General features: G+C 42.3%; 2 protein-coding genes across 6 annotated transcripts in view; one reads left to right on the top strand and one right to left on the bottom strand.

Moving 5' to 3' along the window:
• Positions 1-22,419, top strand: part of FAM102B (family with sequence similarity 102, member B) — a 51,837-nt gene extending 29,418 nt beyond the window's left edge. The window contains exons 5-12 of one of the 2 annotated variants that reach the window (XR_001145844.1): positions 2,122-2,168; positions 7,126-7,229; positions 10,402-10,497; positions 10,638-10,827; positions 10,927-11,054; positions 11,806-11,875; positions 14,239-14,649; positions 22,027-22,419. Coding sequence is in view for 1 of the 2 variants with exons in the window: in XM_004689711.2 (XP_004689768.1) it covers positions 2,122-2,168; positions 7,126-7,229; positions 10,402-10,497; positions 10,638-10,827; positions 10,927-11,054; positions 11,806-11,875; positions 14,239-14,281 (678 nt within the window). In the remaining variant the exon portion in view is untranslated. Of the gene's footprint in view, positions 1-2,121; positions 2,169-7,125; positions 7,230-10,401; positions 10,498-10,637; positions 10,828-10,926; positions 11,055-11,805; positions 11,876-14,238; positions 16,301-22,026 lie in introns of those variants that run through there. The other variant, XM_004689711.2, reaches the window with a different exon arrangement.
• A 2,388-nt stretch (positions 22,420-24,807) lies between these two features.
• Positions 24,808-26,120, bottom strand: part of HENMT1 (HEN1 methyltransferase homolog 1 (Arabidopsis)) — an 11,439-nt gene continuing 10,126 nt past the window's right edge. For all 4 annotated transcript variants that reach the window (XM_012729986.1, XM_004689510.2, XM_012729987.1 and 1 more), the window contains exon 8: positions 24,808-25,941. In XM_012729986.1, the coding sequence (XP_012585440.1) occupies positions 25,522-25,941 (420 nt within the window). In that variant the 3' untranslated portion in view covers positions 24,808-25,521. The remainder of the gene's footprint in view (positions 25,942-26,120) is intronic.

The following is a 26,120-nucleotide window of genomic DNA, read 5'->3' as shown; positions in this document are numbered from 1 at the left end:
CCTCTGCTTTTCACTACCTTCTTTAACCAGCTTAGGTTGTGTGCTTGCATAGAGATAGGTTGTCCTTGTTTTAGAGATGAAGAAGCTGAGACTCAGAAGCATGCGTGTCTCACTAAAATAATCATCCACAAACCGAATGAAGTTCTCTCATCAACTGGCCAGCAGTCTCTCATGTTACCTGCTTTCTAATACACACCAGACTCACAGAAACAAATCCTTTAATATACTCCCTGTGCCTTTGTCTCCCCCATTGCTCTCTCTAGTAGCCCCTAACCTTAATCAGACTCGAGTTGCCTTCTCTGGCTCTACATCCAGGTGCTGAGCATTGCTGGAGGCCACAGCCGGTCTGGCTGCCATCACACAGTCACGCTCACTGTCACCAGGTCCTCTGCTCCCCTCCTTCGGAAGCTCCTTTCTCAGTGTCCCAGACTTTCTGCTTCACACCTTCTTTCTCCTTATATCTCCACATACCATTCTTGCTCCCCGCTCATGGTTTTGGTTTACCCCTTATTGAAAAAATAGATCCATTAAACTAAAATTCCCTCACCTTCCCATCACAGAATTTAAAGTTCTTCCTGTTTCTCCAGTCCTGGTTATTCCTCTTTGCCTCCTGTTAGAGTAAGTGAAGTATCCCTCTTCCTGTCACAAGTCAGCCCTTGCGTTCTAGAATCTAAAACTTCCCTAATCAAGCGTCTTACCCCTTGGGTTCACCCTTCTCCAAATTATCTCTCTAATGAACCATCCTCACTAACATAGAAATGAACATATTAAAGGGGAAAAAAAAACTTCTCATCTTCTCCAGCCTCTGCCTCACTTTCTCTCTTACCTACACAGTACTTAAAACTATAAGTGCCCTCTCCAGTTCCTTCCTGATATAGCCAGTACACTCACGAGCTCCAGTTTGATGTATTGGACCTCAGTGTAGAGTTCTGTGTAAAAAGAAGTGAAACCTGGCCAATAGGTATAAATCAAGCATGTGATAAGTTTCACATTTAAAGGGGAAAAAAGAAGAAAAGGATGTAGTGAAGGCACTAAGGTAAAGGCAGAAGAGTAAATAAAAAGAAACGTGTGTGTATGTGTGTATGCACGTCAGTCATTAGGTGGGAAACACATAGTTATATATATGTACATATATCCAATTCTTTATTAAGACCATGAGTTTTAGTACAGTCTTTTGCACCACTGAGTGACATTTTAGTTGAGGGTAGACTATGTTTTCTTTGGTGGTGGCCCTAAAGGCTGCACCCCATAGCTGAGGTTTGTAGTGTGTAGTGCCATCTAGGTTTGTGTGATTAGTCTCTGTGACAGTCACACGTGATGAAATCACCCACCAAAGCTTTTCTCAGTATATACCCCCATCATTAAGCAAGTTAAGCCCGTGTTATACAGTTCCAGGTTCAAATCTCAGCCTTGCCCCTTATCAGTTATCTGATCTTGAAAATACTACCTAATCTCCTGGGATTAAAAATGAAAGTATTAATTGCTCATTGGACCTCTAAAGGTTAAATGAAATAATGTATATAAAGCACTTAGAGCATAGCACATAATAAATCCTCAAATCATGATTTTTATTAATGTTATTCTTGTTAAAATTGCTATTCCTACTATCATTTCCAGATGAACATAGCAAGAACCAATGATTGATTCTTTAGAAGTAGCAACTAGAGAATAGCATTTCAGAAAGCATTAGTGAAGCTTTCAATTCTGATCTAAGGCTGGAGCAAAGACCAGAAGTAGTCGACATGTAAAAGCCACCAGCAGACTCCCCGTGAAGCATCAGCATGGCAGATTGAGAAGAAACTTTCCAGGCGCTTAGGTACCACAGGAATCTGGGAGGAAAGACACAGTCCCCAGCACAGCCACACGCCCCTGGATTGTTACTGACGGAGCACTAGCTTTCACAGTCCACGCTTTCCACTCTGATTTTTGCAGTTACAAAGTGCTGGATGTCAGTATGAAGCAGTAATTTAATACTGAAGCTAGCTCAGTTCAACAATCATTTTACTTCTTTCTAAACCCAAAGCCCTGGACTAGATACTGTAGTGAACACATAGATTAGCAGAACAGGGCTTCTCTTAAGACATCTTCTATAATCAGACTATTTCCTTTTCTTATGTTTAGGTTCTGATCAGCATGCAACTGATGTCTGGTGACCCGTGTTTTAAAACGTAAGTTAATGCCCAGCTAATACATTATTTTTCTGAATGTATAAGAGTGATTCATTTGCTTAAATATGTACTGTTTTGTGGGGTTGGCAGGCTAAGGCCAGTGAAGGGATAGTTCTTTTTTTTTTTTTTTTCCAAAGCAGCTGGCCCCACCCAACCCCCCCCCATAGAAGTCACTATTACCTAGTGTCGTGTCCATGCTAAATTATTCCAGCTGTGGCTCTTTCGTCACCTTCAGGTTTAGGGGTCTATTACATGAACTTAAAGCTTTTATTTGACCTCTGTGGTGGGTTTTCATTTCTTCAAGAAATACCTGTGAAAGTCATACCAGGTACCAGGTTCCATTCTAGGCTCTAGAAAGACAACAGTGAAAAAAAAAAATCAACCAAATCCCTGTTATCTTTGAGCTTATAGTCTAAGAGAAAAACAGATAATAAACTAACAAGTGAATAGACAATATACAGATGATAAGTTCTGTGAGAAAAATAAAGCAGATCAAGAGTACCATGGTGGAGAGAAATGTTAGTGATTTATATAGTCAGGAAGTCTTCCCGGGTAAAAATGATATTTGAGCAGGACCTGAAGGCAGGAAGCAAGCCACACAGATATTTGGGGAAAGAGCCTTTTAGGTACAAGGAACCGGGACAAAGACCTTGAAAGAGGAGCATATTTGGCAGGTTCAAGTAACTGCCAGGCAGTCGGAGTCTGTAAAGCAGAGTGAATGAGGAGAGAGGTAGGAGATTAGATCAGTTAAGAGTCTTGTAAGCCCCATAATAGCTGAATGAGATAAAAAGCTACTAGAGGGTTTAGAGCATCAACTACCTGATGGCCAGGCAGAGAACAGACAATTTGTGGGAGCAGTTAAGGAGACGAGGGCAGAAAATAGATGAGTTGGGTGATTGTTTTTGGTAACTCAAGGTTTAGGGGTTGAGTAACTAGAATAATGGTGTTTCCATTTATTGAAATGATTAAACTATAAGGTGAACAAGCTAGCATGTTAAATTTGAGATCCTTATTTAAATATCCAAGCCCGGCACGGTAAGTTGGAAACTGGATACATCCAGTTGGAGTTAAGTTGGGTAGCCCAGGCTGTGGATATAAACTTGGAAATCATGTCATCAGTGGCACATAAATACTTGTTAAAGCCATGTGATTTGAGTAAATAACCTAGAGGGTTGAGTGTAAATAAAAGGATCACAAACTGAGGTGTGGGGCATGTCAGCATGTTAGAAGTTGGGGGGTAGGGAAGAACCAGCACTCACAATGGGTGAGAGAGGCGAAAGGAACACGGGAGGGCATGGCCCTAAGCCAAGTGAAGGGTGTGTTTCAGAAAAGGAGCGCAGAACTGACTGCCACACACGGAGGGACAAGCCACAGAAAAAAAGGACCGAGAACTGGCCTTTGGGATTTGCAGTACAGAGACCACTGATGATGTTGACAAGCCCCCTAATAAAATGGTCTCAGACTGACGCCTTACCTGGGTAGAGAGAGTTTTAAGGAAAAAAGAGACATGAATAAAAGCATTTGGGAGGAATGTTTTGAAAATATATAAGAGGGAAATAGGGACATAAAGAGAATAAGTGGTCAAGGCCATGCTCTTGTTGATTTTTTTTTTTTTTTAACAATGAAGACAGTTGCGTATATTTTTACACAATATGGGTGGTGAAATGGCTAGAGAAATGGGATACAGAAGAGAAGCTAGTACAGTGTGCTCGGATCGTCAAGAGAGAGGATGACAGCGAATGTGGCCACGGATGTGGGTATGAGGAGTGAAAGCATCCACGGGCTGTTTCTGGTGGCTCTGAGAGGGGGCTCGTGCCGGCATCAGTCAGTGCGCGGTGGCTGCTGGGAAGTTCTGTGAAGACACGTGCCTCAGCTGAGGACGTTAAAAGGCATGTTGGCAGTGGGTGCTGACGTGGCCTTTAGATTCAAATCCTGAGAGAACGGGAGGGAGAAAATTCAAACCAGTAGCTGAAGCTGATGAGATGTCTTCAGACAGGGGCTAGGGTGAGAAGAACATCTCTGACAAACACAGCAAAGCAGGAGTAAGTGATAGAGGTGGGCGTGGGAGCGTCACGTTCCGCAACCCATATGGTGTCTTGGAGGCGGGGGTGACGTGCAGAAGCAAGACTGGGAGACTCCTTTTTCTCTGCTCTCAGTGGGTTTCCAGCTTTTGGAGGAGGATTTTTTTTTCTTGCAATCCAGGGTCTGCTGTCTTCGGTACACGAGGTCACAGGGGCCTCACAGCATTCTCTTCCACATCACAGCTGGTAGTGGGATGGATATGCTCAAATCTCTGTCGGCTTCTGTTAAGACGGTTAATCATAGAAAAACCAAAACAAAGGAAATTGTCAAGAATAGTCAGAATAGAAGCCGAGGAAGGTGGCCAGCAAAGATCCTGAGCCCTGAGTGGTCAGGAGCAGCAGCTGCACTTGGAGGACAAGTAACCGAAGTCTGTGATACCCAGGCGTGGCAGGAGAGAGCCCCCAACTCCTTGTCACGGAGAGCCAGGGAAGTCTTCACCAAGGTCACTACACTGAGCTGGTTTCAAGGCTGACTAGAAAACTCCTAAGCAGAGGTGGGCAATGGCACTCCAGGAGGGAAAAACAGCCCATGTTCCCCTATGGCAAGGAGTATTTACAAAATACTAAGTAAGTGTTATCATTTTAGGAGGTCATTTTTCACCTATTTTTAAGCTTTGTTATGAAATTAATGTAAAAAATTTCAATCTCATTCCATCATTAAACAACTTCAGTAAGGGTTACAAAAATATCTTCAGCACAAAAGGGGTAATAGAATAAACAGCAGTATTTTTTTTTTAAGATTTATTTATTTGTGCATACAGAACTGGGGTACAAGCCAGAGAGGTACAGGGACAGTGAGAGGCTTCATCAAAGACAAGTCGGGAGCAGAACAGGCAGATCGAGGAAATACAAAGCTGAGGGGAGCAGCGGGCGGGTCAGGAGAGGTCTGCCGCGCCATATGGGTCACCTCCGGGGCGGGGGTCAAACTAGCACTGAAGCCACTGCTGCTGGCTTGCAGTGCTGCATCCTAACCCGCTGTGCCACCAGGGAGGGCCAGAAAAAAGCAGTCCATTTTATACATCCAGTGATATATACATCCAGTGATGCCACATAACTAGGTGAGACTGAGACAGAAAACTACCAAGGCCCAGCTAAAATCATGGATTGGAAATCTCCTTAATCTGAGTTCCCATAAGGGATGAATTTTCTCCATATGGCTCGTCTCCCAGTGTGAGAGCAGTTATTGCCCATAGCTGAGATTATCAAGGAGTGGGCGCCCTTCCAGAGGTACTGAGTGTTTTAAATCCTCAGATTTAAAACACACATATTTCAAAGTCTACAGCCCAGTAGCATAGAATAGAGGTAAGCCAAGAGGCTCTTGTAGTTATCTAGAAAAAGGTACAAAGGCCAAATTAAATTAGCAGAAATAGAAGAGAGTGATAGAGAAAACATTAAGGAAGAATCTGTGAGGTCTGGAGATGGGTCCGATGTAGACAGTGGAGCCAGAGGGAGACAAAGGCAACAGCTAAGATTCCAGTTTTGGTGACTTTGTGGCTTGAGCCGGCGTCCACAGTCAGACTCAGGGCCCACAAGATGCCAGATTTGGGGAGAGGTGGATTTGTCAAGGATAGATTATTTAATTTATTTACAGTACAAAATACTTGACACTGTCCAAATAGGATCACAATGGGATACAAGTTTAGAATTTAGAAGATCCTGGGGTAGAAATAGTCCTTAATTAAACAGGTTTAATGGCTTTTGAAATGTCTGTATCCCCATGTCCTGCATAGCCCAAAAGTCCCATGGAGCTAATAGAGTAGGACTCTAAGAATTGCGACATCTAGATCATCTTCAGGAAGATGGGGTTTTTTTTCTCTAGAATATCAACCTCAAAAGATTAGGGATTTTTTTAAATTCTCGTTAGAACTCACATTTGCCTCCCCTGCTTCAGAGTTTCCTTACGGCGCTAAAGCTTTGCATTAGCCAATAAAAATATTACACCTTCCCCCAGAGAATCCAGCCCCAAAAGCAAATCTAAACAACTGAGGCTTTTTATAGACTCTCCCCAGGTAGGTAAATGTGTATAGGGAAGGTAGAAAATAAAACCATGAGAACTGTTACGTTGGCGGAGACAACAAGAAAGTTTAGGCACCAAAACAGGAAGCACGAGGCATCCCGTGGTGTCTCCTGCCCCTCACAGACACCCCTGGCCTGGGCCGAGAGTTGAAGCACCCCTCCCCGCCCCCCCATCAAGCGCCGGGAGCACTTGGACAGATTGTCATTCCCATAGTGCCCCTTCTGCTGTCACAATTTCCCCCACGAATCTTATTCAAGTCTTTTTTTAATAATTTTTTACTGAGGTAACATTTCACTATAACACTATGTAAGTTTCACGTGTGCATCCTTATCAATCATGGACTTTATGAATCTTATAAAGCATACACAAACAATAGCAAATTCACCCCTCACACTACAGTTCTGTCCTTCCACATATAATTGTCCCCTCAAGCCTGTTTCACCTGTTCTTCCCCTTCCCGTCTGTCATCTATTAAATGGATCTTAACAGTCTAAAAAGCTGATTTTCATTTTATTTAGATTTTTCATTTGTTTGACCTCTATGTATACCGCATAGGATTCACATAAGTGAAGTCATACAGCGCTTGTGTCCAACGTACCTCACTGAGCGAACGGCCCCCCCCCAAGCCCATCCACATTGTTGCAGGTTGCATTCTCTTCATGACAAGTGTTTCACCTTGCTGAATCTTTTGGAATGCTTGCATATTGTTTGTTGATTTTTTATTATTTTCATCCTCAACGAGGTGACATACTAAGGTTCCTTACTAAGACTAGGGTCCAACTACACAACCAGTCTAACAACATTTCAGACTTTCAGATTCACAGTTCAAGCTCTGATGCTTAGATATGTTGATTTACAGACCTCCTTCTACATCAATGTCTATACCAATTGCTGGTGAGTCTGAATTTCTGGAAGAAGACAGAAAAGGTGGAGAGACTCTCAAAATCCATCTTGGAATAGCAGGTATGGATCTTGCTAGTTTTGTAGTTTGTGAAAAATAGTACTGCTTGAAGTCATAATACATTCCCACAGTTCTCCCAGATTTAAATACTCAATGCTTCTGTGGCTTGAAATGAGCCAGTAAATACCCAAAGATTCAATGACAGTCATTGAACTTGGTCATTGACCAAGTCTGGTCAGTCCAGAGCTTCACTTTGTCTGAGGGGTTAGCTCTACCCGATGACATGCAGCAGTGACACACACCGGCCACTGTCCTCTGCTCCCCAAAGACTTCTCTTTGGTCGCCTCTCTTCCATGGATCACTTTTCCTGCTGTCAGGGTATCTCCACCATTAGTGTACAACAGAATCACCTGGTGAGCTTGTTCAGTTGAGGATTGCTGGCACTGCAGGCTGCCTTTCACTTGAGTAGGGAGTAAACATTGCCTTGCTCAACTTCCCCGAGGCAACTCTGCTGCTGCTGGGCCTGAGCCACACCTTAGAACCACTCACTCCCCTTGGGTTTCTCTTCCCTTGGTTCTCTGCCGGTTCTCTGATATTTTCTCTTCCGGTTTCTTGGTTACACCTTCCTCTTAATATTTGAATTGGTTCCCTCTTTTCCCTCTCCCTAAACAATGTCACCTACGCTGTTGGACATAACTATTGCACAGATATAGGTGGGATCATGTGACTGTGAGCTAGATACTTCTGTTAAGGGGAAGGATGTCCTAAAAAACTCTGCAGAGTTCTGTGGACTCCACCCCTACTCTGGCTTTCTGGTCTCCACCCCCTACTCCAGTGATTGGAAACTATAACTCCCAGCAGTACCAGGGAGAGAACTGTGAGGATCCCAAAGGTGGAGCTTAGCAGGCATTCTGGGACTTTGGGGGGATAAATAGGGCACCATTTGCTACAGCACTATCTTTCACTCTGAAAAACAGCTCTGGGTGGGGTGTCACTCAGGGCTTGCAGTTAGTTACCAGAGCTCCAAGTCTCCCCGAGCTGGTAAGATATTCCAGTTACTTTGTATCCCTCTCTCTTAACCTGGATTGTTCCTTTTCCTCTCCCCTTTTTGTAAATAAACCCATAGCCCTTCTGTGTGTGTCTGCAATACAACTGAATTTTAAGCGCAGGTGAGGCCCCACAGACAGGCGGCCCAGTTCACACTGGAGTGCCCTGTAACGCTTTCAGTTAACAAGTTTGTGTTCTACGGACAGCAAGTACATATGGCCAAATGCTTTCTGGAAAGGTCCACTTCATGCTGCCTGTTGTGCTGAAGCTTACCTGTTTTTTCATTCTTTTCAGCTAAACTCAAAATTCTTCTTCCAGGCGGTCTTACTTGTCTTTGTGTCCCCCAGTGTGAAGCCAGGGACATGGTAGAAATCCAGCGATGGAGCATGTCTTGGGTGCCTCACCTCCCTCATCCCCCACCCAGGCCTCCCTAGTCGCCGTCCTGTATCTTCTCAGTTATCCTGGCACAGTTCAACTTATTAAAAGTGTTCTGTCATTGTGCCTATTATTAGACATCTCACTCTCAGCTTGAGCATTAGGAAACCTTTACTCCCACCCTCTGTTCAACCTGTTGCCAAAGTGATCTTCCCAAAACGTGACGTGTTCTTGTTGCGTGAAGCCGCTGAGTTACTCCCGTCATCAGACTCGTGAGAGGCCTTTCACCCACAGGCACCTGCGCCTCTCCTCTCCCTTCAGCCGCTACCTTGCGTGCCATCTTTGCCAAGCTATTTGTTTTTCTACGAACAGGAATGGTTTTTCTCATGCTTTCCCTGCCTCCTCTGGCTGAGGGATTCCTGTCCATTGTTGAAACCTGGCGTTAGCCTCCTCGGTGAGGTCCTTCCCTGCTAGCAGGTGGGGTTCGCCACGTATCTTAAACAGTATTGCACACCTGGCTTGGTAAGAGTTTAGTAATTTGAGTGAATAAATTTTGAAAACCAATAGATAGGTGGAAGAATTAAGGTCTGAGCCAACCGTAGGAGTAAAGGGTTATTCCTGTGTTGTTCTTGATGTGAGCCAACTCTGTGAGCCCAAGTTTTTCGTTAATCTTTGGACTTAGAACCACCGTGGTCTCTCTTCCCTCACAATCCTCTTCCCTTTGCAGAGCAGCAGGGGCATCTCCTGCCTACCTGTGACTGTACACGTTCCTCCTCTTTTTTTTTTTCTTTTTCTTTCTCCTTCTGGTAAATCTGTCCTTTTAAGATGTAAAGGGGGAAAAAAGGTAAATATAAAAAGCACATATCATCAATAAGGCATATAATAGACAGCACTGTGGCGCCCTTGAGGTCTGAGCAGTACCACCTGCCCAGAGTGCGCAGCCATTTCACTCCTGCAGCCACTTGCATGGAGTATTTTTGGTCCAGCTGCGCTCAGTATCATTTATAGAACTGCTGCTATAATTGCTGTATTACTCAATTGGTTTTCTTTTGCCTCTAGGTGAAAAAAGCCTAGTTTCCAAATATTTCACCCTAATGAAAATGGTCACAGTTCTGCATTCTTTGGAAGTCTCGTTCTAGAAATACATATGGGTGTAATCCGGAATATGCACGTTATCAGGGAACTGCTGGAAATGGCTTTGCCACTGCTGCTTCTGGGCTTTGCTTTGAAACTGAATACTATAATCAGTTTCTTGAGAACCTTTATTCTCAATGCTGTATTCCGTGCTGTGTTGATTTAAACTGCAAACATTTGCCCAAATTACAGCCTAGCACCAGCAACACCAGCATTAAACAACAAAACGCTTGTTAGTTTACTGTTGTGGTAGAATTTTGAGAACAAAATTTCTTCCAAAATCACATAAAAACATGGCAGTTTTGTTACAGTTTATAGGAATTTATACCTCTGGCGTATTTTTATTAGGGAAATAATGAACCTAAAAACTGAAATAATTTTTTTAATGTACTCAACTACTTTATTACATTTAAATTATAAGATCACTTCATCATCATCTAGTCACCTAGGATGTATTCTGAATCTTTTTTTTTTCTTAATGTAAAAACTGAAATAATTTTATTTAAGATAGAAAACTTAAATTTTATGAAAAATACCGTAATTTCTTCATTTGTATTTCTTGCATTCTAGTTGTTTACATTTTGCTGGATTAAAGGGATCTTTCTTTCTCCACATAGAATACAAAGTCGCCATTCACTGTCAGCATAATTAGTAACATCGTGTTATGACTTATTGCAGATCTTTCAGCAAAGAGTGCCTCTGTTCCAGATGAACTTGGTGCCTGTGGACATTCTAGAACACCAAGCTATGCAAGCCAGCAGTCAAAAGTGTCAGGTAGAGGTTAAAAATGAAGTTTGAATTCCTGAGACTTTTATTACCCCAATGGCCTTGAGACAGCTGTGGTCTGGGCCATGAGGGTTTGACTGCAGTGTGTCTGATAGGAGTGTGACAGCCAGAGTGATTTTCTTTGACAGGTTACAGCACGTGCCACTCTCGGTCATCCAGTTTCTCTGAGTTCTGCCACAGGAGAAATACTTCAGTGGGAAGTACATCAACAGGGGTGGAAAGTATACTAGAGCCATGTGATGAAACTGAGCAAAAAGTAGCTGAACCACATCTCGATACAGATGATAAAGAAGATACAGCTCTGGAAACACTCAGCCGGTATCTATGCATTTGTTCTCAGTTTTAACTGAAAAAAATAAAATAACTTTATTTTCATAATGCAATAAAACGGAGAAAATGTTTTTAATGCTTTTCAAGCTGTCCAGTGAAACAAGATTCTGTAGAATCTCAGCTCAAACGAGTTGATGACACAAGAGTGGATGCAGATGACATTGTGGAGAAAATATTACAAAGTCAAGACTTCAGCCTCGATTCCAGTGCAGAAGGTTTGTAGCTGGCCTTTCCTATGTGCAGTTACGTCATTAGGTTCATGTGACCCCGGTCAGCGGTCAGAGAGGCAGGACATCTTGATTCTGAGGGTTGCATGTCTGTAAGCTAAGTTTCATGGCCTTGAATTCTGAAGCTAACTTCACCGCTCATTTATTTCTAAGAATGGATACTAAATGTATCAAAGAATGAACTTTACCAGAGAACAGCTTTAAAGAAAGCTTTCATTGCATTTAACTATGCCTCAGTGTCCACCATGTTCTTAGGCCTGGGAGGGTTGCTGTATCTGCGTTCTCATAGCCAGACATAAGTGCTTCAAGTCACTACTGTAATTTGGGGGGTTGAGCAGTGACCTGGAAATGCTAGTAAATAACAGAATGCTTCATTCCCTACTTAGCATTTTCACTGAAGCTGAAAATTTACATGCCACCAATTTGAAAGGTGCAATTATTCATGCTGGTGTGACTAGAGAGCAGTTAACAATGGACTTGATTTTATGATGCCGCTGGTGGTAAAGGGAAATAATTAAACCTTTATTGTGAAAGTGTATAGGAAGAGCTATCTCTACCCAGTTTTAAGAAAAAGAGCTTTATGAAAGTCCGTGAGGAAAGCTGTGTCTGTTTTAAAACTTGTAGGTAGTTTTCTTAAAGTTTTTTTTTAAAGAAACAAATGTTAAATGTGAAATTTATTATAATTTGATCGTAATCTAACAATGTTGTGTATAACAAATATGTTAAACATGCATTGCAGAAGAAGGACTGAGATTATTTGTGGGTCCCGGCGGAAGTACAACCTTTGGCAGTCATCATCTTCCGAACAGGTGTGTAGTCCCAGCAGGCCCGTGCTAAAGTGAAGAACAGACTGAGTTTCTGATAGTAGCAGGTGAAGGCTGCCACCTTGGCATGAGACTGAGGCTAGAAAACATGAGGCCTTGAGAAGAGCGCCAGCTCTTAGGATAAACTCTTTGTTTTCCTTATTCTAAGTATGCTTGAAGTTGTATTTTGTAAGTTGATATGTTAAAATTTCCTTAGATGTGTTTATGCAATGTGTTAGATAGCAGTAGAGCACTGGGCAATCTGCAATATAAAAAGGACATTTAGAAAAGAATTCTTAGCCTGGTATTCTAGAAAGAGCACAGCAAAATTCATTTCACTTGTTGCTCTTGTGTGTTGTGAACAGTCGACCCAACTACTCAGCAACATGGGACGATAGGAACGTTTCTCGTCCTCTCCAGTTCCTCCACCTCATTACAGATCAGAAAACAAGACATCATTTTAGTAGTTATTTAAATTCAGAATGCAGAAAAGGCACTACCAGACTAAGCCATTCTGACTCCTGGCACTGCAGCAAATGATAGTGAGCAGATGCTCAAGGATGCAGCAGAAACTCTGATCACCCATCGCTTCCCCACAGCCTAGTCCCGCCCTGCTGTGCTCCCCGCATGCTCAGTGTTCCCCTGTAGTGTTTGTGGAGTTCCAGCGCAACCCCACAGTGAGTCAGAATTGCAGGGACATGGAGCCCGGTTGTTCTGAGACAGTTACACTGTTCATGGTGTTCAGAACCAGAAGAATTTTTAATTCATTTCTTCAGCCAGTGCCCATTTTTCTGGCTCATCTCCGGTGTGTCCAGGACATTGCAGGGCAGTTTGCTTCTGGCCTTACTGATCTCTGAAATGTCCGGTGATAGCTCCTGCAAAGAAGGACACGAGTACTTGTGATAACTTTAAGCAACAGTACACTTCCTCTATATAGTATCTCCCCTCCTGCTCACTCCAAAAAAGTCACAGAAAGGATAGAATGATCCTCATCCAAAAATAAATACAGTTGCCATCATTTTTGATACTGTCTATTTGTATAGACTTACAGAAAGCATTTACTATCCCCCCAAGCCAAAGAAATAGTAGAGGGAACTTGTGTGTCCATTCTTAACACCATAAGGCATCAATAATAATTAAAAACCTTCTGTTAGTAAGTCCATCACTTAAATATTTCTTAAGTACTTTATTTACAAAGTTTGTATATTGTAAGTCTTTCAGTAGTTACCATATTTCATTAGTAGAGGTCTGGTAGCGTAATCGGGCAAAGCTGCTATAAAAATGAGATCCAAAGGGCCCCCCGTTGCACAGCAGGTTAGGACGCAGCACTGCAAGCCAGCCTCAGCCACTTCAGTGTGAGTCCGAACCCCGGGCCCAGAGGTGACCCACATGGCACAGCAGACCTCCTGACCCACCCACTGCTCCCCTCAACAATGTACTTCCTCTATCTGCCTGTTCTGTTCCCCACTCTGTCTCCCATGAAGCCTCTCACCACCCCTGCACCTCTGGCCTGTACCCCAAGGCTGTATGCATAAATAAATCTTTAAAAAAAAAAAAAGACTCAACAATATAATGGTGAGGCTGAAAGGACAGTTTTACCCCCAGACAGTGATTCATTGATCCAGCCACTTCCATTTTGTCCTTCACCATCCTGCATAACTATGTTGTCAACGTTAGATTGTTGTATTCAAAGCAATCAATTTCCTGTTAAGGTAGCAGGGCAGGTGATAATATCTCCATGCACATTCTCTGGAGAGAAATGTAAACACGTGGACTCACCTATAAAGGATAGGATGTGGGATCTCTAGCCAGTCAGCCTGTGCCCACCTTATACTCTGAAAAAGGGAACAGTAGATTTGGGGGGGTCAACCAGCCATCTGCCAAATCAAACTAATGAAGAAAGAAGCCTCTTTAGAAGTACATTGATAATTTACAAGAATGGCCACATAAATGACACTTCAATATTGACTAAAAGAATTCTCACACTTTCTAGGAAGGTACATTAAGACACTGGGCCACTAATGTAACTAAAAACTATTAACTCTGAGCTGCCAGAATCAATATATGCTCTAGGATGTTTTTAGTGTTTATATATTAAAAAAAAAAAAATGTTTTCCTGGGTGTCTTCATAGAGTAAGAATAAGATTCCTAGTTAGGTGAGAATAAAAGTGAGAGGGTCGGGGGCTAAATTAATCCTGTGTATGAATTATAAACATTGACTCTTTTCAGTATTTTTTTTACTGTGACCTACAAACCTTTCAGAAATTAAATTAGTAGAAAATGCCTAATGTACTATCTCTCTGGGGGCAAAGTTAACTAGAACAACACGACAGCTCAAAATGTTGAATGTGTTTGTCCTGCTATTCCAGGGTGGGGCCTGGAGCTTATGAACAAGTCGTGATCAAACGCTAGACGTCCATCCGGTGAACCGAGGCTTCCCTGTGTGCTTCAGCTGTGGGCAGTTGAGCTATCAAGCCACCTTATTCAGGCACTTAGGAAGTTTGTTCATCTATGGAGAAAGGCAGAGCCAAGTCTTCTCTGCAGCCTACGACTGTCCTTTCCCACACACCTTGGCAGTCTCGAGGGGTGTGGCGTGTGTGCTCAGCCACACACAGCTCCCGGCTCACTGCACAATGGATGGAAAGCCTGTTTTCCTTCAGAACGCCCAGATGAGGAGAGCAGCGCTGTACATCTGGGTATAGTTTCAGTATTGAAATGTAAAACCTGTGGTAGACATGCTCTACACACTTGGGCTGCAGTTATTTCATGTTCAAGAGACAGTAAGTGAATATCATTAAAACCCTATAAAGCCTGTGAAGATAGTCATTACTTCTATTAAGAAAATCTTCCATATTATACTACCTGCAGTATTGTACTAAGTTTATTAACCTTTTGATGCAATAATTGATATAAGTGTGGTTGTTCATGCTTCGGAAAATGTTATACTACAATTTAAACGTGTTAAATGCTTGATAATTCCAAATATATCGTAAGTTGAATAAGTCCTAAATTGAATAGCAAGTATGTTTAAGTCTGAGCTTTGTGGATGGATATAATGTTGTTATTACGCGGTAGCATTGTTCCATGTGGTTAATACTAGGTGAACTGCAGCACTCCCACGGCACTATATAGGAGATGCAGCTAAGTTTACTATTCAGTACGTTAGGCTGCCATAAGGCACCTAACAAAAGAGCTGTTTAAACTGGATAATACCTACTGGTTTCAGGAGTCGATATTTAGAATCACAGGAGGAAAACTGATGTGACCAGAAACAAAGCAACCTTTCCTCTGTCCAAGACCAGACTTACTGACACTGAAAATTATTCCAAGGAGGAGGTGGATGAAAGACAGGACCGTTACTTGGCTGTTACTAACATGGATTCTGTGGTTTTGTTTTAGCCCCCGTGATCAGATACTGTGATTTTGTTTTGTTGGTTTTTTTTCATTATATAGAATATTTTAAGAGAAAATATAACATATATAAATAAGGATATCTGATCTGGATCCAGTTTAACAATACAGCAGGTGAGTCTCAGCATTTTTCTGCTCTCCCATGACAGCTTCCATGTGAAAAGTTCTGTTTCCTTGGAATCACTCAGTTACTAAAGAAAAATTGTAAATTTTATAAAATAAGCCCCACCCTTTATTTTCAAATCCATGTCCAGAAAGCATAATATGTTAGAAGAGAATTACTTTGGTCAAGGTTTTTTCATGTTAATTAGCAAAATAAAGGAAGAAATATATTATTTTTAAGAAGGTATTTTCATATTCAAATTTGAAGATTTAGGAAATTTTGAATACTTCATTTTAGGTTTTTTTTTAAATGCTTCAAGCAAGGATGGGTATTCCAAATTAGGCCAATGCTGCTTTTACAAATAGATTCTGAGACTTAAAGACATGACATCCCATTTTAAATATTTTGAATGTAGAGAGATCGGATTACCTGAGTCATCAGTTACACTTTCTGATGCTTTTAAGATTTGTTTGGAGCAGAAAAAGAATGACCTGAACATTTTAGTCTAACCCAGGAAAAGTTATCTTAAATGGCAGATTTGCTGTGAGTAAACAAGTGAACTTGTTTCTAATAGATATGAAGATATTATTCAGAGATATTTATTATGTCTTAAAAACATATTTTTCTATTTTCAAGATATTATTTCTAAACTCTCTTTTTTACTGGCTCTTCTGCAAATCTGTGGTTCCTTCAATGATAATAACTAGGTTGTGAGGACATGTGAAAGGTGCTGTGTTCAGGGCGTGGTCCTGTCTTTGCTGGCATCGCCCTAAAATCTTCACGTGAGATTGGCTCTGAGTACTTAAAATGGTATAGGGCTATTTTTAAAAAACAAGAGGTGGAGAGATTTTGAAAAGAATAAAAATTACACCTTTATAATTTTAGCAGCCACCACAACAACTTGATTTGTGTAGAAGCGAACATAACAAAAGAAACATTAATCAGGGAGAAAAAAGTGGACTCCAGATTCAGTTTATTGTACTTTGTGTTCCACTAGCATACTTTACAGTCATATTTCACCATCATCCTTGGAAAGTGCTTGTTAAACATGGCCTAAGTGTCTGTCGTGTTTCCACTTTAATTATTAAAAACACCAAGTCCACTTTGGCACTATTTTAAATTTAGAAAACTGAATTTGAAAAATGAGGTGTTAACAAGTGGATTTTTAAAATACGATGTCAAATTTCAAATCACCCAGTCTTGGAGAATTTGCAGATAAAAAACCTTTTCTAATTCTGGCTTATAGAAAATCAGTGGTATTTTAAAGTTACATATTTGTGATCAGATAAAGAAGAGTCTTAAAATAGCTTTGCAGGGAAACACTGGGGCCTGTGGGGAGCCCACTTCCTCATACTTGAGCTGGTGACTGACACCACACAGGATATGAAAGATCTCAAAGGCAGAAAAGGCCCCAAACCATCAGATTATATATATTCGATGGTTGACTCAAGTACAGTTAGCAGTGGTGTTGAAGGCTCACAAACAGCCAATGTAGATAAGTTCTTAAACTAAGAAAAAAATCTCTTGATCATGAATCCAAAAGTCTACCATTCCGTCCTAGCAAAATACTATCAGAGTGATAATATCCAAACTAGATTCTTTGATCTGTGGTTTGTTTGGTTCTCTTGCATGAAAACAGTGAGCCACAGATTTCTATCCATTTGTTGCTAGAAGGAAAATAAATCTCTTAACTAGCCTCCAGTCAAAATATATTCAGATTCAGTAGAATTGAGTTCAATAATTTCAAACATCCAGAAATAATTTAAGGTTTTCATATGCTAAATGGGACACTTTGTAAGCTCAAGATGACTCCATGGAGGTAGTCTGAAGTGTTAGGCATCAGTAAATAATGCTACCCATGTAATAATGTGCTGAAAGACACTGGAGTCATAAGATTGTGTTGCATTTTATTTTAACAGTGTTTAGCTGAGGCAGTTCAGAAATTATACCTGGTCAGTTCTCTTAGATGGTACATCATGTGAATATAGTCAAGCTCTGTATAGTTTAAATTTTGTTATGCCATTTCTTGTATGTCGGGTATTATGCATAACTTTAATAGCCGAGATGTTAAAGAATATGAAGCCTAAAAATATAAAGGATGAAGTATGCCTATATTAATGCTGTGTTAAGACTGCTCTGGAAACAAAGACTTATGATTCCCTTATATGTGTGACTTTTCATAAGGTGATTACAAATACAGTATAGTATATTTTAAATGGCTATAAGTGGTTGCTAACTTGCTTTACGTGTGACAAAGCTGGAAAAAAATCTTTTCCTCAGCGTACTCTGCAATTACAAATACGTTCATCTTAATATAAAACAGAAGTATCTTGCTGACCAAATCCCATGCAGAGAAAAGACAATTAGGATACATATTCAGTTTGGTTTTTGTTTTGGAGAAATACATCTTTGGGGAGGGCTCACCTTCCTTTTGTGCTTTCATTTGATCCTTTAGAAATTGGTATAATTGTGGATAATTATGTAAATGCTTATCAAAACAGTGTTTTTGAAGTGATTCCATTAGTATTCTGTTCTAATACTTGGGGAATGACCTTCATATTATTTATATATTTGTGTTACTTACACAACTATAAATACAGGAGATGTCTTTTTTTAACAAAAACTAATTTTTTATTGTAAAGTATTTGTAATAATGTAAAAGTGAATCTTATGTGTTCAGTAAAATCATACCTTCAAGTTTGAGTGTCACAAATTTGTCAGATTCTTGCCAGGGTAAGAACAGAAGTGAAAAGGGATGGGGGTGCGCATGGGGGGGTTCCCTTTTCTTTATTAGTGGGTAGTGGAATGCACACTTGAATGTCTCCCTTGAAGGTGTTTCTGTGAACTCTGGGCTTTGAGTCAGATAAGCCTGGTCTGAATTCAAACTCCCTCAGAACTTGCCTTCTCATCTATGGTGGAGACAATACTCACCCTTTGATTTGTGATGGAAAACACGTGAGCACCCAGTGTTTTTGTTCTTCCCAGCAACTAGAATCCTCAGTGAGGAAAAAATGTCAACACATTCCCTCTGCTGAAATTCAATTTATGATTGCAATTTGAAGTTGAAAAACTGGTTCAGTATGAATTCCAGTCTGTCCAGATTACCTGGCTCCTCTGGAAGGTTATTTGCGTTAAAGCACTGGCGGCTGTCCCAAGTGGGCCAGGATGGCTCTGAGGAAACCTTCAAACCTCCCCAAGTGCACAGGTTCCTGCCGCATCACCTGGGACAACTTGTGCCTGATCGCAACAGAGCCTGGCAGGGTGCAGGGATCTGCCCTTGTCTCAGGTGTGGCGCCCCCAGACCCAGCCTTCTTGCTAGGACCTGCCCCACCTCTCTCCTCCTCCCTCCCGCTATCTGGATCTTTCTTACCTCACTGCAGTCTCCTCTTCCCTATACTTGATAGCAGCCCTAGGATGCAATATAATCACCCTCTCATTAGCATGATAGGAGACCCTTAGTGGAGTTAATCCATCCCACGTGGCACAGGATGTATTAATTTAGGAAACAAGACTGACACGTTCCCTGAGAGTATTCCCTGGGAGTAAGTGTCAGGAAACCTTCCTGTAGGCATGAGTTTCAACCCCAATCTTTTGCAGTTACAGCTCAGGGAGGTATCTCCTCTATCCGTTCTCTTTAAGAAACTGACTTTGTTACTACATCTTGAAACCATTTTAGCTGAGAACTTCCAATCTCTTCCAGAAAATTGGTGTGACTGAGTCAGACCAGGGAGTCCTAACAGCAAGTGCTTGAAGTGATAAAAGTGTGCCACCTTCTGGTATTGAACCTCAGTGATTTTGTTCAAATTGACTTCTCCCACGTGATCCTGTGTCTTTTCCCCCTACGTGACATGAACATGTGAAATATTTGCAGGATTTTGATACATTAAGGTAAAAGAGTTTTCCCTGGGCACAGGGTTAATGAAGGAGTGTAAATTCCCTTCTACAAAGATGCCAAGCAGAAGGGAGATGAGCTTGAGAGACAGGCTGGACAAAGTAGTGGGAAAACGACAGCCTGTTCAAGCAAAGCTTATGCTCCCATGGGGTCGTAATGAGATGCCGAAGTAGGGAGCAAAAAGCCAGGATAAATTTACTTTGACTAATTCCAGCTGTGGTTACTGCACACAGGATGAAATGGGGTGGACCTGCAGCAGTGCAGGCTAGGATCTGACAGAACATTAAGAACCCAACAGATAAATAGTCAGAGGTCACTAGCACTAACTTTGAATAGTTAAAAGGTGTATACAGGCATGCCGCTGGCGTCAAAACTAGCAGCAAAAGGTAAATTAACATCCAGTCCACATGTTTGACTTCCTGCTTCTGCCAGCTCCTTTACAGGAAATCCTGTGTTCCGTAGCCCCCAGCATCCTCCCTGAAGGCAGAGTCCACACCTCTGCCACAGGCCACATCCCTCCCAGGTCACCAACATCACACTCCACAGGAGCCCCGGTCAGGGATAAATCCTCAGCTCTTCCCTTGATAATCACTGGGGCAGACCTGAGCGCCTCAGGGGCTGAGAGCACCACTCTTAAAAAGCTCAACTACTGGATGTGCTGGAAACTGGAAGGTTGGAAAAGCCTGAAGTGAGAAGGGTGGGGGGGCTGGTAGGAGTGAGAAGGTTGCCTGGGTGGGAGTTTGGGAGCCTGAGGGGAAGCGTTTCACAGCTCGATTGTGTGGAAACTGAACAGGAAGTGCTGTGAACATTAAGCTGCTAGGAAAGAGCAGAAGACTTAAGGATGTTGAAGTTGCCAGGGCCACGGAAACAAATCTGACTCAGACCTCAAGATCCAAGGAGGTTCCAATAAATCTATATTGGGTTAGGTACTTTTCACACCTACTTGGGGAGGTTGTTTAGAATTGTCTCTCCCAGAAAATATCGGCAGGTAAAGATCTGCCTCGGGCCCTCCCTCTGGCACATCCGGTAAAGGCGCAGCACAGCAAGCTGGCTGCAGCCGATTAAGTGCATCCCTGGCCCTGAGCCACATGCCTCTGAGGCAGACCTCTCCTGACCCACCCACTGCTCCCCTCAACAATGTACTCCTTCTGCCTGTTCTGCTCCCCACTCTGTCTCTCACCCCCCTGCATCCCCTGTACCCCAGTTCTGTATGCATAGATAAATCTTTTTTTAAAATCTGCCTCTGCAGAACCACAATTTTTCACTGGCATTCAATAGTTTAATTCTTCGGAATGAAAACATGTTGCATTCTTGTGCTTGAGGCCTCTCTCTGTATTTACAAAATTGTGGGGCATCCGTTTTCCTGGAAAAAGAAACAATTTTGCCCCCCAAAAGGCCACTGTCTCTTGCAGAATTGGAGCCTACTTGTAATTAACTGGAAGAAACCTAAGAAACGTTTGATAGCTGTCTCCAGGGAGTGAAATGGAGAGGCAGTGAGAGAAGCCAACTGGAGGAGTATTTAATTTCTTCCTTACATCCTTTCTGAAGGGATTTTTTTTAGCAATAACATGCATTACTACTAATGTTTTGCAAAAACATGTAACTAGAACGTAGATGGTTAGTGATGATGCATTTGAAAATGTTGCATAAAAAAATACCATTTATGTAAATTAGCATCAGAAAATGAACATTTTGCCCACCAGAACTGTAAGCAGAACACTGGTTGGGGGGGGGCTGCTCCCTTCAAGAGAAGCAGTGATTGTGAGAAACGGAGTTCCCAAGATGGTGTGGGAGAACAGTATGGAGGGAAACATTTTGAAGTTTAAATTCCATACAGTTCTCAAGTGTCTTATCTTTTACAGTAATACTTTTACAATTTAAATTGTTTAGGTTATTATTTTAAAAATACAATTTTTAGTTGACAGTGTATTGGTTTTTAGGATTTTAGGGGCTTTTGGAGGGAGACTAGGGGAAAAGTAGCGATCAAGATTTCAAACACCTTTCGATCACGTTTTAGCCAGAGATTAAGAAACAAGGTTGTTTCCCGTCTGGAAGCAAAACTTTCTCAAATCACATGCTTTAAAATCAGCACTTAGTCCTAGTTTCATAAAAGCAGAACTGCTCTACTCAACATTTAAAATATAATATATAACCATAAGAGTTTCCCAACAAGAATACAAAGGGAAGAAAAACTATTTTAAAAATTACAGGCAGGCAATCTGTTCTGCTCCCCACTCTGTCTCTGGTGAATCCTCTCAAGCCCTGCACCTCTGGCCTGTCCCCCAGTTCTGTATACATAAATAAGTAAATCTTTAAAAATAATTATAGACAAGGCCTAGTAATCAAGTTCAAGAGCAGGGGCTGCAGGCCCGCCCCATGCAGCAGGTACCCACATTCCACACATGTGAGACACCACAAACCTGACCAGCAGTTATTCAACTCATTCTAAAGACAGATCTATAATGCAACATGCAGGAGGGTCATTGTTCTGCTCCAAAATAAAAAAAGTCGGTGAAGCATGGAGCCCGAGCCGGGAAGCCCCGCGCCCCAGGTCCTGTGATAAGCAACTTGCTACATGTCTTGGATTGTGACTCATGACCTGTCTGACTGTTAAGGGGAAGGATGTCCTAAAGAAACTCTGCAGAGTCTTTTATTACTTACGAGTCTGTTTTTGTGTAACTTCAACAGGTTATTTTGTATGCATAAACTAATTGGCAATGTGCTTCAGTGGCTTTGCTTGGCATTCTCCAGGAACTTCAAACTGAGCTGAACGAAGAGGATGAGCATCTGCTGCTTTGTTTGTAGGATTCCTGGAACCTCCAAAGAAGGTGAGGAAGCTTGCCTCCATTGGAAGGCCTGGACAACCCGGACTGGACAATATTGAGCCCAGGTAACCTCGAGAAAAGGTGACCCCAGATGGAACCTGCTGGAACTAATGTTTGTTCCTAAAGCCTACATCAACTGGACATCAACTGTTCGCTCTGATACTATGGACTGTTCCAACAAGGCCAACTAAAAATTGCTTTTTGATTAGTCTACCCTGTGATTTTATGCAAAAATAGAAATATGGTTAAATGTTAGCTTGAATTTGTAAATATGTTATACATTATTAGATAAAGTTGGAATCAAGGTTGAGAGAACTTGTTTTTACAGAAGTTAAACCAGTTTTTGAAGATTTTTGTTTGTTCCTGTTATTTTGATATACGTATATTGCAACATTTTTTTCTCTTCACCTATAATGATGGAGTATTTTATAGTGATGACCATCATCCTTGGCAATCGTGAACACTGCTGGTGACTGCTGCTTCTTTTGCATATGCTGGAAACCTTACAGAGACTGGGAGTGTTACAGAGACTGTCTTCAATGAAGACTACACCCTGTGATCTATGCCACCATAGATATGGTGGTATGAAATCAAAAGGGGGTAATTGTTAAGGGGAAGGAAGTCCTAAAGGAACTCTGCAGACTCTTACGGACTCCACCCCTTACTCCAGCTTTCTGCACCCTATACATTACTCCAGTGATTGAAAACTACAACTCCCAGCAGTACCAGGGAGAGAACTCAGGACCCCAGGGCGGAGCTAGCAGGAATGGATTCTGGGACATTTGGTGAGGATAAATAGGGCGCACTCGCTCTGGCTCCTCTCTCGCTGGCTGGCTCCCTCTCTTGGGAAGCAGCTTTCCAGACCGTGTGACTTGGTATGTTCAGTCAGCCTATGGCAATTAGGTATGGCAATTACTTTGTTTTTGTATCCTGCTCTCTTTCCCTGGGTTGTTTCCTATTCCTTTCCTCTTTTGTAAATAAACCCATTATTGACCCTTTTGTGTGTCCCTGCGGTTGTGAGCGTGGGTGAGGCCCCCCAGACAGGTGGCCCAGCCCACTCTGGGCTACCCTGTAACAGCAGGAATGGATTCTGGGACATTTTGGGAGGATAAACAGGGCACTGGCACTGGCTCTGGGTCTCGCTCTGGCTCTCGGGCTCGCCGGCTCTCCAGACCACGTGACTCGGTGTTCAGTCAGCCTAGCCGTGAGGTATTCCACTTACTTTGTATCCTGCTCTCTTTCCCTGTGTTGTTTCCTGTTCCTTTCCCCTTTTGTAAATAAGCCCATTATTGACCCTTTCGTGTGTACCTGCAGTGTAACTGAATTGTGAGCGCTGGGTGAGGCCCCACAGACAGGCGGCCCAGTCCACTCTGGGCTACCCTGTAACATGACCTTGAACACAGTGTTAACCCACCAAGCACAGCATCAAGCCCCTAACTTCCTTGGGGGCACGCTTAGCCTTTGGCTGCTGTTCCAGTTGAGCCAAGCTCTGATACAATAAGCCTGCTTTTTGTTAGTCTTGGTGTCCTGGGTTCCTTAGGCACATGACAGGAATTTGATCCTTCTGTCTGAGACTCTTAAAAGAATTGTGTTCCTTTTGTAGGTGCATGGTAAGTACTACTGTGAAAACTGGATAGTGCTTAAATATCATCCAGGCGGATAGGGAACTGATCTAAGAACACGCATTTGGGATGTCACACCGCCCTCTACTCTTAAGTGCTTGCAACAACTCTACCATGTGATTATCTACCCTGTTAGACACACACAAGTGGGCTAAAGCTTCCTCCCACAAGTCCGAATTGGGTTGCATTTAGAGCAGTTAGAATTCAAGTCTTCAATTTTTTTCCCCTTTTAAAAACCTCCGTATCTGTGCTGTTCAAGAATAATTGACTTTTTTAGAGCAAAGGTCTGCAAATAATAGACAAAATCCAGCAGCTACATTTTGTATTACACAATATTTTAGTGGAACACAGACACGTTGTGTCATAGCCGCTGCTTTTCCACCTCAACTCAGTCACGTGACTATTCCAACAAGTGCATCTGTTGACCCCAGGCTGGAGCATTAATGAAGCTGTAACTGTGTGAAGAAAGGCCTGTCTCAGTCGCATGTAACAAAAGGACTCAACAGCTGGTTAAGAGGTGATGTGACTCACAGAATCCCTTTGTGCCCTCCCCCCTCAACAACTACTACCTACTTAATTACTGACCCTTCAAAACCTAGCTCAAGAATGAGACCCAGGAGCCTTGCCCAGGCACCAACTCGGCACCACCTATTTCAGGTTACTGGATATTCCAGTTGTGGCTGATTCTGTAGCTGGTTACTACAATGTCCTTTCTCATCTGCAAGATCACCAAGGAGCACAAGGGGCCTCCCAGAACCAAAGGCAACACTTCCCAGCTGCCCTTGCTGCAAGGGGCTTCCCTGACAGTTCAACCTGGTTCACCAGAATCAGCAGTTTTTGTTTTGTTTTGTTTTTTAAGATTTATTTGTTTATGCATATAGAACTGGGGTATAGGCCAGAGGTGCAGGGGCGGTGAGAGGCTTCACCAGAGACAGAGTGGGGAGCAGAACAGGGTGACTGATGAAGTACACTGTTGAGGGGAGCAGCGGGCAGGTCAGGAGAGGTCTGCTGCACCAGGTGGGTCACCTCCAGGGCGGGGGTTGAATTCGTGCTGAAGTGCCTTTAGCTTCTCAGTGCTGTGCTTTATCCTGTGGCACCACCAGGGAGGACCAGAAACAGCACTTTTATGTAACAACTTGCATCAAGCCTTCCCAGGGAAGGAATGTGCACTTTGCCCTTTTCTGTCCTTTTTTCTCCCTTTCAGCTGGTTTGGAACGTGCAAACGCCCGCCTCTATCTCAGACCCACGGGCAGCTACGTGGGCAGAGGTCCATAGCTGGTCAGCTTACCTCTGCACCCCTGGGCTCCCTAAGAAATGTATCATTAGCCCACACAACCTCCATCCCAACTACGATCAGCAAGTTCCCAGACAAAAAGGTGCTCAGACATGAGCAAGGTTTATGTCCTGAGACTCCTTCCGTGCAAACACATGCATTCTTGTTTGGGCTAAGTATTACAGGTCAGAATTGAGCCCAAAGGATACAAAGTCTCCTAGAAAAATGTTAAAGCTACTCCTGGCCCCTAGGAAAAGGTTTTAAACACAATTTTCTTTCAAGCTTTTTAATGTCACTTTCAACAGGACTAAATGCAAAAACACATATGACCAAGAACATTATGAACAAAAAGTCTTACTCCCTGCCAAAAAATAGGTATAGACACTTAAAAAAAAAAAAAAAAACAGCAGCAGGTTAGGTAAGTAATTTCAAATTAAAGTTACTTGAATCATAACTACACGAAAAGTTTAGACTCCAATGGAGCCTAACTCTGGCAAACCCCTGAATTTCAGGAAATAAGGAAGGCTCAATAATTGTCGTCCTCGTCACTCAGGTCAACCTTCACTGCAGAACCATCGCTGTTCAGCCTTACTGAGTCAGCAATGAGCGTTTTCAGCGCCTCTATGTTATCACACAAGCGATTCACCTTGGGATAAGCGAGAAGTCTCTCCAGGGGTATGTAAAATTCATTTCCGACACAGAACGGTTTGGGAGCCTTCTCTATGTTGGTTTTTTCGGCCTCTGTGAAGACTGGCCCCACGAGGGTGATGCAGGTCTCTGAGGGACTGGTGGCTTTTGACTTGTGATCCAATTCCCTGTCATCCTCCGGCTTCAGACTTTGGACAAATTTATGTCTCATGCTTTGGATTTCTCGGAACACTTCGTTTATCAACACAAGTTGGCGGAATCTTTTTTGCTGTAAACTTGGGTATGAGGCAGTAAAAACCTAAAGAAGAAAAAGAAACACAGTTGTAATGTAGGAAAATTTTCAAAACTATAAGTCATTTTTGCCACATTAAAAATTAACTGCATGTTTAGTGAGATAAGCCAGAAAGAGAAAGAAAAATACTGGATGGTTTCACTCATAGCAGGAGTATAATGGACCAGGCGAGAAAATAACAAAAA

The sequence above is a fragment of the Condylura cristata genome, unplaced genomic scaffold (genome assembly GCF_000260355.1).
Source record: "Condylura cristata isolate star-nosed mole 26May11 unplaced genomic scaffold, ConCri1.0 scaffold00026, whole genome shotgun sequence".
NCBI classification, from domain to species: Eukaryota; Metazoa; Chordata; class Mammalia; order Eulipotyphla; family Talpidae; genus Condylura; species Condylura cristata.
This window is presented reverse-complemented; position numbering and strand designations above follow the sequence as displayed.